The sequence below is a fragment of the Pezoporus wallicus genome, unplaced genomic scaffold (genome assembly GCF_028554395.1).
Source record: "Pezoporus wallicus isolate ANWC-B61680 ecotype Strahan unplaced genomic scaffold, APGP_CSIRO_Pwel_v1 contig_3568, whole genome shotgun sequence".
NCBI classification, from domain to species: domain Eukaryota; kingdom Metazoa; phylum Chordata; class Aves; order Psittaciformes; family Psittacidae; genus Pezoporus; species Pezoporus wallicus.
Window position 1 is genome coordinate 2154870 of NW_026637826.1, and position 12878 is coordinate 2167747.

Consider the following 12878-nt stretch of genomic DNA (forward strand, 5'->3'; position numbering starts at 1 on the left):
GCTTGGCAGGGCAAATTCCCTCTCCTCACCACACCAGCTTTCAGTAAAGCAGAAGCACAGAACTGAGTTCATATCTTTTCTCCTGGCTCTGCTGTGGGGATGGCAGCTTTATTTGTCACTGTCAGAAAAGGTCACCAGTTTGCCCAAGGACAGCTGTTTTATTTGCAACACAGCTGGAGGCTCTGCCCTCCAGACTGGATCCCAAGGTCTGGCATGGCCACAGGGAACCTGCCCTGATCCCACAGCCCGGGAGAAGTGGGTTCCTTTGGGGAGAAAGATAAATATTCCCATTTGCTCCTAACATTAAGGAAAGAGCACCCTGGAGGTGTGGCCAAGTGCCGATGGCAGAGCAGCAGTGTTCACATCACGGCTCCCTTTGGAGCAAAGCCGCTTCACTGTGATTCTGTCCACAGCTGGCACAGCAAATACTCCTGTCATTTATGGACAGTTTGCCTCGAAACACCGCTCCCCCCTCCTGCCCCACACACATGAACACGGCACTACAGAGCTGTTCACCTGCAGCTTCCACGCGGAGGGCAGGGAGCGGTTTGCTGCGGGGCAGGGGCAGAACAGACAAGATGCTGTGCGTGCTTCTCACCTGATGCATTTTGCCACGGCAGGTGAAGCCGTCTCCAACAGTGAGCCAAGAGCAGGAGCAGTTTCGAGTGCCAGGGCCCGTGTACTTGCAGACCCCAAATGGACTGCAGCCTCCGTTGTTCTAGCAAGCAAAGCAAAAAGCTACCGTGGAGGGGCATCATCACTGTCTGCACGGCCACTTGCATGCAGGAGCTGCGAACTGCATCCAGCCCACTGGAAAGGAAACCATTCCTCCCACCTCTTCAGTGCCTTAGAATGAACCTCACCAAAATCCTCAAGGGATTTTCAGCACCAAACCCTCCCATGAAATGAACTTTTGCACCTCAGTTTACAACCCAGAGTGATGACAGAACCCATGATTCACAGAGACATTTTGGCATCGTAGTGATGCCATGAGCTTTTGAGTGTCCTACACCAAATGGATGCAGAGAAACAAACCTGCATGTCTCCAACCCTATGTCAGAGTTCCCACACTGCTTCTCCCAAAAGAAGGAGTGTCAGGTGGCCAACATAATTGCAGGTCATTGTGAGAGGCAATGGAAACCAAATAGACTAGGAAATGCCTTTGGTATGTGGAAAGGCAAGATAGCCAGCTCTAAACAAGCAGGCTAACCCTGCTCTTGTCGTTAACTGCTAGAAGAAAGGCACAATTCAAGGCTGTGGCCTTCACCGCTGCCAACAGCAGAACGCAGGCATACCTGTTCACACAAGTTGATGGGGTTGCACTGGCTCACGCCGTCCCCACTGTAACCAGGAAGGCAGTTGCAGGCAACCTGGAGGGAGAACAGTCTCAGTCTGAAACTTGGACCCAATGAAGAAAACAGCCAGCGGCTGGGCTGGATGGAAAGCACTTGCTATAGCACCCATTGCTACAGTCATGAGCAAACATGCTCCTATCAACAGCAAATAGAACTTGAGACTGCCTCCAGCCTCTGGCCAACAGAAGGCATCTGCTTGCAAGGATACAGCGAGCTTCTCATGCCCATCCCAGGTATCTTTTCTATGTGGAAGGTCATAAGCACAAGGCAGTGCATTGCAGTGGAAAGGACTGCCTCTAGAATTACCCAGCTGTGACCACTTCCATTATAATGCTGCCCTGACACTCATCTTTACATACTCACCTTCCTTGGGCCTGTTTTAATGCATTCTGCGTTGGTGTGGCAGCCCCCATTGCTTTCAAGACAGAGATCGATTTCTGCAGCAAAACAATGAAGCCACATTACTGCTGAGGGCTGCTCAAAGCGCCTGGGAATTGGTGATCCAAAGAGGTATTGGGAAAGCAGCAGGGAATACCTTCCTAGCTTAGGAATGCTCCGGTGGAGAAGTGACTTGTGATAGCAAAGGAATAGGGCACAACTGCAAGTTCTACCCCTGCCACACGTGGGTCTCTGAGTTGTGATACCTGCCCACAAAGTATCCCACACCTGCCTGGGTGTGCTTTAAGGGATATGAGAGGACTGGACTCTGTCATGGCTCCATCTTCACCTCTCAGCACCACTGTGGGAGGCTGCCCTCCCCTTCTGTCTCTGGACATCTCCAAGACATGCATCAGGGCAAGAAAACTCTCAGGGCTCTTTTGGTTTGAGCTGAGGACACCGATCTGAGGTGATCCAGCAAGACAGATGCCCAAGGCACCATGGGCTCTCTGTCCAGTTTTGTGGGGCACTGTGCTGGGGCAGTGATGACCACTAATCGTGGCTTGGGAGTATGCTGCACACATGTATGTGTGAACACATGCACATGCACGTGTGCATGCACCGCAATAAAAAGCAGAAAGACAGTTGAATCAAGATCAGCCAGCAACTAATTGCTTTGAAATAGACCCTGCTTGAAGAATCTGAAGGGAGAATTGAGTTACTCAACACTTTAACAGTCTTTGTCTGAAATGCCCCTTTTGCATGGGTGATGCCTCATTGCTCTTAATGCCCTGAGCACTCACCCATGCAGAGTGTCCCATCCCCGGCATAGCCTTCCTTACAAACACAGGTCCTCTCTCCTGGAGACACTTTAGTACACACAGCATGTATGGAGCAGCCACCATGATCGATAGTGCATGGATCTATTTCTGTAACCACAAACAAGAGCAGCAGAGTCAGCTCAGAGCATCTAGGAAAGATGAACCATGCCAGAAGGATCCATCTTAACACAAATCACATCATCTGATTAAAATCCCTTTGATTCTCAAGGAAACCGTGGGTCCTTTAAAGGCATGGGGCCTCATCTGGATCTGCAAGATGCCAGTCAAAAGCCATGCTGAGCTTAAGTACCCTGCAAATAAGACTAAGAAGTCTTGCTACTGCAGCACTGAGGACTAACAGTTAGATGAGAAAATACTTTCCTGCACCCTGAGAGGTGTTTTTTTCTGTGTCCCCCTCATTTTCATACAAGGGCAATATTGAAAAGGAGCTGTGATGTCTACCAGTGTTTTGACTGTTACAATTTTATCACTCTTTCTTTCCTATCTGTTTGCTTTTAACCAGGTTTGTAGATAGCTCCAGAGCAGTAACTTGAAATTCTACTTAATTTTGGCACAACTGCTATCTGATTTTGGCATGGGCAACAAATAGGAGGAGCACAAAATTCTAGGGCATCAGAGCATCAATATTGCAGAGATTCACGGCCAAAACTGTTATATCTTTGCCACTACTGCTGTGAGATCAGAACTAATACAACCCATTCATGTGCGTCTCTTTCCACAAACAGTAAGGACTGTCCTGTTACACTTGCCTGCCTTTTTATCCCTCTCTCACAGGTTCTAGCGCCATCAAGAGCATCCTGTGTAAAGCTCTGGACTGGAAAACTTTTACAGCCAAAGCATGGCAGAGTTCGTGGTGGATGGCTGACAGGAAAGGGATTTGAATGATCTTTCCTCTGGCAGCATCATGCCACTTATTTCACAAACAGACCCCTTGTCTTTGTGCAGCTTCAACCCATGTATGCAAGCCTTGAATCTTGCCCACACTTGCTGGACGTACCTGTGCAATGGGTCCCGTTCCCTGTGTATCCAGCAGTGCAGAAACACTTGGGTGAGGAACCTGCAGAACTATTGAGGCAGCTGAAACAAGAAAGAGATAAATAATCACTGACAACACCTCCTGATTTGCTCAGCCAGTGGGAAACGCTATCCAAGTCTGGCACATGCAAGTTAGAGACCTCTATGACCACAGGAGGAGCATGCCTGAAGCTGCTGTGTGTTTCTTCACCAAACACCCAAGTTACACTGAACAGGGAGCTGGCAGGCACATCCTTCACCCCTCACACACTGCACCTTCAGCATGCCCACGTGCTTCCGCACAGTACAATGGAGGTGGCTGGGTCTCGGTACCGCAAAATAGGAGACCACATAATGGATGGAGAAGGCAGCAAGAGGGAGTCATCGTAGCCCATTAGCCTATTTAATTCCTTGGTGGGGGCAAGCAAGGCAGAAACAGTTGTGAATAGTTGGTTGATTTACTCCATGAATAGGGCCAGGCCTTGAGTGCCTTGGAGTCTCTGCCTTCTCCCATCCACGCATGCAGAAGGAACTTGGAAAGGATTGATGTTCAGACAGACAAAATCCTTGGGGAAATTGTATGCAGCTTAGCACCAGAGTTCCCAGAATGGAACTGACATCCATTCATCTTTAATGAGATGTCAGTTTAAATGTCAGTTTAGTCTTCTCCCAGCCCTCTGAGAAGCCTAAACACAGACCCACCTCTGTGTAAACCACATACAAACACACATGCCTTCCTCAGAATGACCCAGCTTCCTCTCTATACTTACTTGGCCATCTCATGGCAAGTGTTATTGCATAAGTCTATCTTGATTCCTGTGAAAGAAAACACAGATGTCACTTGGCATTTTCAGTTTAGCACTTGCTGGGACCATTTTTGCCATCGAGAGTAAAGGACCCTGCAAACAGCCTCACTGCCACACTTGTGGTGCCCTGGCTGATGATGGCATACGAGCAGTTATAGTAACTCTCCCGTCCTACATGGCAGCAGGAAGACCTCATGGGATTTGTTTTGGCATTTTGCAATGGAGTGAATTCGATGTTCTCTAGCAGTTCAATTTGACCTTATCTGCATGGTCTCCACACTGCTAGGAATGAAACAGGGACTGAAACCTCGTTAACGCAGGCACACAGAGCCATTTTGCTTTGCCCTTTCAAAACGAAAAGATGAACCTTTTTCATGCTCTACCTTTGCACTAGACAGGACAGCTCCACTCATTTCCGTTTCTAAATGCCCCCAGAACATTTCACTTCACTCCAAAATCAATCTTTGTGTACAAACCTCTAACATCCCAACGTCTTTAGGAGCTCAGCTTCCTCCTCACCCCAACTGTGATCATAATCCCAGAACAGCCAACTTCAACATAATTACTTTGACACATGATGACAGGTTTATTAAGAGCTGCAGCCCATGGCCTCAGCTTGTCTAAATAAATGGATCTGGGAGCAGAAACAGCAACTCAGTAGACACACTGGGGCTCTCTGGAGGCTTCAAATTAAGCCTTGCAAGTGACAAGAGTCATGGTGAACCCAGTCTAGCTGGGAGCTTCTATCTCTCTGACCCAGGGCAAAGGACTATCCTTGAGGTGCCACAAATCTCAGTGGAGATGGAAGATGGGGATATCCTTTTCTCCATATGAATTTCCCTCGTGCTGTTGAGGAAGTCACACTGCAAATGCAGCTTTGTGTGCAGAAATGAGCTAGGAGTCTGATAAGCATCTGGGGGATGCAGAGTACATGCAACAGCGCTCACCCTGCTCTGCTAACAGAGCATTGCCCTGGCAAGTGAAAGGGATCATGCAGGTTTCCCTGCCAGAAAGGCAGTATTAGCCCTTAGTGCTATACTCACGTACTTTCTTGGCAGGTAGGGCCCTTCCACCCCGGGAAGCACTCGCAGCTCCCATCCCCTTGCAGTCCATCGTTACATATGCCATTGTCACAAGCACATTCTGCAGGGTTAATATAAAAACACTCGTCACTGTCAAACCAACAGGTCCCACAAGCAGAGTCTTGCTGCCGTTTCTCTGGCTGCTCTTTTCCTAATCCAACGCATAAAGCTGCCATACAGAAAAGATCACGGCAGTAACACTCTTGTTCCCTCGCTGCCAGGACAAAAAGCCCAGGAACAGATCACCCGCCCTTACTTGCTGTAGCTCGGGTGGCAGCAGGGTGACTGCCATAGCACGGTCAGTCGTGCCTTGGTTTGAGGGTGATAAACGGGGCCGCTCCTCTGCCTGTCCACAGCACCCACCCTCGCTGACCCTCTCTCAGTGGCTTGCCTGTCTCAGAGACCTTGGGACATTTCTTCCGTCCCAAGAGCTGGGACGTGGCCACTTCTCTCCCCTCTCCTCCCCAGCAGAATGCCAGAGACAAGCTGCAATAGCCCCCAGCATCACCTGATTTGCAGTCAGCTCCGTATCGCCCCACTTCACACATTTCACAGGCAGTGCCGTGGAAGCCCTCCAGGCACCGGCACTCTCCACTGCCCTCGATGCCGTCCTGGCATTCTCCATTCCCAGAGCACCACCGGCCTGGCTTCCCTGGGCACATCTCGCACATGTGTCCGTAGTAGCCGGGGCAGCAGACAGACCTCTGAAGAACCAACAAGTTGGTATGAGCAGTCTTGTGCAGCACAAACAAGGTACAGCTTTATCGGGGAAGCTGCTTCATTCCTTTAAGTATGTGATAGCCATGATTTCTGACAATGCATGAAAGGACCGGATGTGTGCAGGTTGGACAGACTGAATGCCCTAAAATAGGGTGCTCTGTTGCACACAGCTTTACATAAAGGTCTACTCTGTCCTTAAGTAGCACTAGCTATTCGGTAACACAAACACTTAGTCCTGTGCCCATCCAGTCTACCTCCCGCCTGTGTCCCTAGTGTGCCCCACCAGTGAGAGGGGCCATGCCAGAAGGTGGTTTGTTTTAGCAGCCTAATTCAGGTGCTCTCACTTCTTTCTTCTACCCCCAGAGGGAAGAAACCATGATGGGATGAAGTTGGACAGTACAGATGAAGACAAACATTGTTTGAAGAAGGAGTGCAGAAGTATTCAGTGAGGTACAAGTTGACTGGAGCTCTATGTGTAAGTACTGCAGGTCCAACTGCTCTCTCCCTTCTCCTCAATCTCCCACTCCCACTGAACCTTCCAGGGAGACGCTTCAACACCTACAAGAGCTCGAATTCACACAGGTCTTTCTTTTACCATTTCCTCTTCAAATGTTTTCTCCCAGCCACACATTTTCACAAAGGGCCATAATAGCTGTGAGACCTTCTGCTCCTCCCTCTGGTTCAGCTCCAATTAGTCATCAGTTACTCGGGAAGGCACATGCACAAGCAAAATACCATCCCTCGTGCCTCATTTCCCTTGGAATCCAGACTACAAACATCCAACCCCTCTTCCTCTGCAGGACAAAACCCAAAGCAACAATACCAAAGCAGCAGACCACAAACCATTGCTATGCAGACTATTCTATTTCATAGAATCCCAGACTAGTTTGGGTTGGAAGGGACCTTAAAGCTCATCCAGTTCCACCCCCCCTGCCATGGGCAGGGACACCTCACACTAAACCATCTCACCCAAGGCTCTGTCCAACCTGGCCTGGAAGTTTCTCCACTTGGTGCAACGTTCCTCCTCCAAAGAAGGTATTTCCATGGCTGCATTTCTAATACCCATCTTGCTTTGTCAAAATGAATCTGAGGCAACTGTTTTTCTTACCAGAGAAACCTTGGCACAGGTGAAATGGCAGCCAAGTATTCCTGCATCCCCTGAGCGCAACTCACAGCGAGCGAGGTTCTTGCTTCCTGGCAATTCCTGCAGATATAATCAACAGAGATACAGCCAGCAGGTACCACAAAGATTGCACAAACACTGTGCGTTTTGGTGCTGCTCATGGCAGTGTTCTTGCCTAACAGGAGGAAAAATGCTTTTTCTTTCCCAGTAACAGCCCTAGCAGTTTGGACTATCCAGAGCTGAGACCAACGAAGCATCTCTAGATGCGAGGTCACCACACAGTGTCTGTTACCTGCCCAAGCCATGGTCTACGTGTCAGTATGAACACTGAGAAAAAGTAATCAGACCGGCTTTGGCATAATGAAGCCTAAGAAACCAGATGTGGCTGCTGGGCAATTCATAGCCTGCTCAGAGGCTAAATGTTGTCTTCCTCTCTGGAAACATGCATGCTGCAGGCACAACCAGCCCATCTGTGTGAACAAATCAATGGTCCAGGATGGGGAATTGTTATTGGCACCCCTAAAATGGCTTTATTTGATGTAATGTCGTAAAAGATAAAAAAAAAGACATCTCTTCTCCCCTATTAAGAGGAGAAACTCCCCACACATCATGCTCTAAAAGGCTCCTAAAATTCAGGCAAAGCCTGGTGCCAGCCCTGTAAGGAGCCTTATGGTTCATGCTTGTCTTTTTCCTCTGTAAGCCTCCCTTGGATTCTGCTTTCTCTTAGAAACCCTGCTACCAAATGAGCCACAGAAGACTCAAAGGTGCATTTTTTCAGGTATCAAGATGACATCCTTAGAACAACAGGAGTACATCAAAGCACTATCTGCAGTCTGCGAGATGTCACATAAATCAAAGACTCACCACAAGAACTGATCCCGAAGGGCACTTGATCCCCTTCTCACACTTGCTGCATCTTGACTAGGGCAGAGAACAGGAGAAGTCACACGTGTGCCCTCTACCCACATCACACCAAGACGCTAACCTTGAATTACAAATGGTGCTGTACGAGGCTGCTGGCTGGGACAAAGACAAAGATGTATTTATCTCTCTGTGGCTCAAAATACCAGAAGACCTAAAATCATGATGCATGACCCTCAGGTCCTGGTTGCTATCAAGGGCTTCACGCAAGGTCTTATTCCTTCACTCCAGTGGTGTATGCAACATCTTATTCCTGCGCTCCAGAGACTGTACCACAAAACAACCCAGAAGAGATTACATGTACCCCTTTCCTGAGTCTCTGAGCTGGAGCAGGGCTTTCTGCAGGCCTGGAGTTCCTTCACACAAGGCTGCAAATACTTTTTTTCTGACTGTAATAAGGCAGACATACATACCTCAGTCTGACCCTGCAATCTTCACATGGCCAAGAGCCACAAGATACATGCAGGCTGGGCTTTGGCCGTGACTCCCAGGCATACCAAAGCATTTCCTAGGGGTGCCTGTGGTCATGCTGTGCAAGAATTGCATTGGATTCTCCTTCCACAGCTGAGTATCTGGCTGTCCCTGCACCAGCCTGCCCCATGGCTGGTGCTGTGAGAGAGTCCCAGCAAGTGAAGCGAACATAATCTGCGTAAGAGCTGCAGATCTGCTGCATTAAAAGTACAGAATCTGGCACTGGGAGGGTGCCAAGTCTCCTTGAAACCCCATTTTATAAGGTTCATCTGGGGTCAGTCCACAAGCTACTGTCTCATCCACGTGGAAGAGACAAAGTCTGCTATTCATCAGTCAACAGGTGGAGAAGCCCTGAGAAGTGGTAGTCAGCTCCTCGATAATCACCGTTACCTTTTGTATGGTGGTGGTATTGACAGTGCAACGATTCTTCTGTATCTGGAGGACCTGTGAAACCCCAATCAGCACGCCATTCTTTGTCTCAAGAAATCTTCCATCCAAAGGAATGTTATTGACGAACTTCTGTAAAGCAGAAGAAAAAAGCTGAGACAAGAACCTTCAATTCCTTCTGCATGGATTGCTTAACAGCTGTCAGTCACACACGGCAAGCTTGTAAGGGGGTGAAGAACAGAAGTGGGCGTACCCAGTGTTAGGTCAAGCCAGATCCTCAAAAGGCAGAACAACCTTCCTTCCTTACCTGGGTGTTGTTTTGATAAAACATTAGCCAATAGGAGAGCCCTAACATGCTGTTCTTATGAATTCCACTTCTCAAGTCCGTGGGCAAGAGCTTCTCTCCCAGTACAATGTGGTACTGCACCGTCTCATTATCCTAAATCCACAAAAAACCCACAAATGTTAGGACTCTTTATTTCCTAGATTACAATTCAGTGCCATAAGAAGAGTTCCTAAGCATCTGTAATGGCTAACAGAGCCTTGTAACTCCCTATCACAAGTGACTGATCACACCTGATGACTGTTACTGGATGAAGCTATAAATGCCACAGATAGATACACCAGAGCCAGGCAGGAAGGGGAACATGCTGTTCCATCCATCCACATACAAATCTACTCAGAATTTTGCATCTGGAGCCCAAATATTCTTTTCAGATCCCATTGCAATACCCCAGGAAACCCCCTCATTCCTTTCTGCCACGTTTCTCCCAGCTTTTAGAGTAGAGTAGAATAGAATACAATAGAATATAATAGAATAGAATAGAAAAAGAAAAGCCCTAAATCCTTTTTTTATAGAATAATTAGGGTTGGAAAGGACCTTAAGATCATCCAGTTCCAACCCCCCTGCCTTGGGCAGGGACACCTTATGCTAAATCATCTCACCCAAGGCCTCGTCCAGACTGGTCTTGAACACCACCAGGGACAGAGCATTCACAACCTCCCTGGGCAACCCATTCCAGTGCCTCACCACCCTCACAGGAAAGAATTTCCTCCTTATGTCCAATCTAAACTTCCCCCGTTTAAGTTTGAACCCATTACCCCTTGTCCTATCACTGCAGTCCCTAATGAAGAGTCCCTCCCCAGCATCCCTATGGCCCCCTTCAGATACTGGAAGCTGCTCTGAGGTCTCCATGCAGCCTTCTCTTCTCCAGGCTGAACAGCCCCAACTTTCTCAGCCTGTCTTCATACAGGAGGTGCTCCAGCCCCTGATCATCCTCGTGGCCTCCTCTGGACTTGTTCCAACAGTTCCATGTCCTTTTATGTTGAGGACACCAGAACTGCACACAATGCTCCAGGCGAGGTCTCACGAGAGCAGAGTAGAGGGGCAGGATCACCTCCTTCGACCTGCATCAGTTATGCTTCTCCTCTTGATGTTTGAATCCACTGAACTCACGTTTATGATCTGACAGCGCACACGTCCCTGCACTTAGTGCAAGACATATTCAAACTATAAGCAAGCAGTGAGCTTACCAAATGTGTCACATTGGCAGCATGGCAGTACTCCTCAATGGAATTATTTCCAGGAACAAAAACTGTGTATTTTTCAGAGGATTCGAGTTTTCCAATGAGCTGGTACTCCTAAAAACCATTCAGACAGTAACATTAGCAATTACACTTGTACTCACTAAAAACCAAGAGCTTTCCTACAAGGTCCTTCATGAACAGTAGGAAATGGGTGGTCTCCCTTTTCTCCCCCGGCAGTCCAAATGTGGGTCCCCCAGTACAAGGTAAGGTGGGTATTTGCTCAAGAGACCACTCTGACAACGACAACAGACAACAAGCTCACCTCCGCTGCTTACCTGGAGCAACTCCTTGAATGTGCTGAATGAGGCAACTGCCTCGAGCTGCTCCTGCAGACCTGGAGGGCTCGGTGGGACATCTCCTGAAGGTGGCAACAAAACCTGTGGCAAAAGTGAGTTCACAAGCGAGGCTGGGCAAGGGGCTCTGGGGGAAATCACGCTAGACTCCCGCCCTGCTTGCAAGAAAGGCCATTAGCAAAGACCTCATTTTACACAAGAGCCAAGAGAAAAGGAGCTCCCCTCCTGCTTGTCCTGGAGACAAGTATTTTAAACATTAAACTGCTGCACAGGAACCATCCACCAGGACCCTGCGATAACCAAATACATTTTTGCCCCTGTTATTTCTTCCTAAGTGTCCAGACGTGTTCCTCCTTGGCCCTGACACAGATGCTGCAATACAAACCTGCTGCTACAACTGCAGCATCTCCCAGTATCACAGGTACCACCATACCTTACTGAGGACATGAATAATGCCGTTGCTGGCGGGGATGTCACTGATGACTATACTTGCATTCTCTACTGTTAGCACCTGCAAAAGTATCAGAGAGAGAAGCAAAAGGATTAGAAATTGCCAAGCGAGTACAAAACAAGAATATTGCTCACTCAAGGTTGCACATGATTGATCTGGGCACAGTTTTTGGAAGATGTCCGTGATTCAGGGCATCAGTGTCCCATCCAGGTTCTCCACTGGACACAGCAGCTCTTAAACAGCTCAATTCAATACTGGTATATGCGTGTTCTGTAAGAGAAGCCCTTACACCGCTCCTGGTGTTTATCTGCCATCTGGTCTGTGGGTTAAGGGTAGGTAATTCCAGCCTGTCATACATCTTGAGCTTTTCATCAGTGAAGACACCTTCAAGAAAGTGGGATCTGAAGGGAAAAAAGGCAGGTAAAGAAAAGATTAGGACACTATTAGTAATAACAGGGAGATAAGACTACACTGCCCAATTTTCATGTCTCTCGCATGAAGTAGTTAAGCACATAGAGGGAATGATGGAAGGAATTACATGTTGTGATGACATCTGCAGCTACATGACAGGGAAGATCTCTGCAAATAAATGAAAAACAAACCCACTTCCCGTTGCCTGTGGTCTGATACATTTTAATGCCTCCTAAATTCTTTGCCTGCTAGATATTTAATCCTGCTTCCATAGTTATGTCAAGGCAACCCTCTATTGGTCTTACAGAAGCAGAAATCCCATTCACGGCTTTGTTTGGCACAGTAAAGCAAAGGCAGGAGTGTCCTCGTACCTGACTAAAAATGGCAGCATGGAGGGGGTCAACCAGAATTCTTGCTCAGTCTTGCTCAAGTTTTTGATAGCTGCCTCCGATGGCACCAGGACAGTGACATTGGTTCCTGCTGGGATGCTGAAGAGAGATTTCTGTTGTCCAAAGCACAAAAATGAACAAATAAGACATGCCACTGCCGCATCCAATCCACAAAACATAACCAACAGTCATCCTGCTCTTGCATGAAAGGGATGTGCAGAAGGACAGCATATGCTCAGCAGCACAGCAGGCTCACCTGGGCATGGCAGGTAAGCACTGCTGGCAGTCAATGACTGCCACATATGGCTCAGCTATAACAGCTGACATCTGTTTGCCAAGGGAAAACCTCCTGCTTTAAGCCCTTTTTGTACTTCGATTAATCTTCAAACCCATTCAGTCCTATCACAAATCCTTTCTGAACCCTCAACATCAGTTTTGGGGGAAGGAACAAGATTGTTCCTAGCAAAAGCAATGTACGCAGCAGGGCAGGTAAACTAAAGCTCAGTTAGATACTGCACATCATAGCACGCTTCCACAGACTTGCTGCCGTCTGCAGAGTGCCTCTGCTATTGCCACACCAGAGGCAGGGAAGCTGTAACAAGAAAGGAGCTAACACGGAGTCTAACTTCTCAAAGCATGTTCTTCCGA

At 48.1% G+C, this 12878-nt stretch overlaps 1 protein-coding gene across 1 annotated transcript in view; it reads right to left on the reverse strand.

Moving 5' to 3' along the window:
* The window catches only part of STAB1 (stabilin 1), a 56591-nt gene that overhangs the window by 11220 nt on the left and 32493 nt on the right, over positions 1-12878 (reverse strand). The window contains exons 29-45 of the mRNA XM_057407841.1: positions 12213-12343; positions 11720-11831; positions 11413-11490; positions 10962-11063; positions 10633-10740; positions 9407-9538; positions 9103-9231; positions 8185-8241; positions 7306-7401; positions 5986-6181; positions 5443-5538; positions 4360-4405; positions 3573-3652; positions 2537-2662; positions 1719-1792; positions 1296-1370; positions 599-718 (exon numbers count right to left, since the gene is read on the reverse strand). Of these exons, the coding sequence (XP_057263824.1) occupies positions 599-718; positions 1296-1370; positions 1719-1792; positions 2537-2662; positions 3573-3652; positions 4360-4405; positions 5443-5538; positions 5986-6181; positions 7306-7401; positions 8185-8241; positions 9103-9231; positions 9407-9538; positions 10633-10740; positions 10962-11063; positions 11413-11490; positions 11720-11831; positions 12213-12343 (1758 nt within the window). The remainder of the gene's footprint in view (positions 1-598; positions 719-1295; positions 1371-1718; positions 1793-2536; positions 2663-3572; positions 3653-4359; positions 4406-5442; positions 5539-5985; positions 6182-7305; positions 7402-8184; positions 8242-9102; positions 9232-9406; positions 9539-10632; positions 10741-10961; positions 11064-11412; positions 11491-11719; positions 11832-12212; positions 12344-12878) is intronic.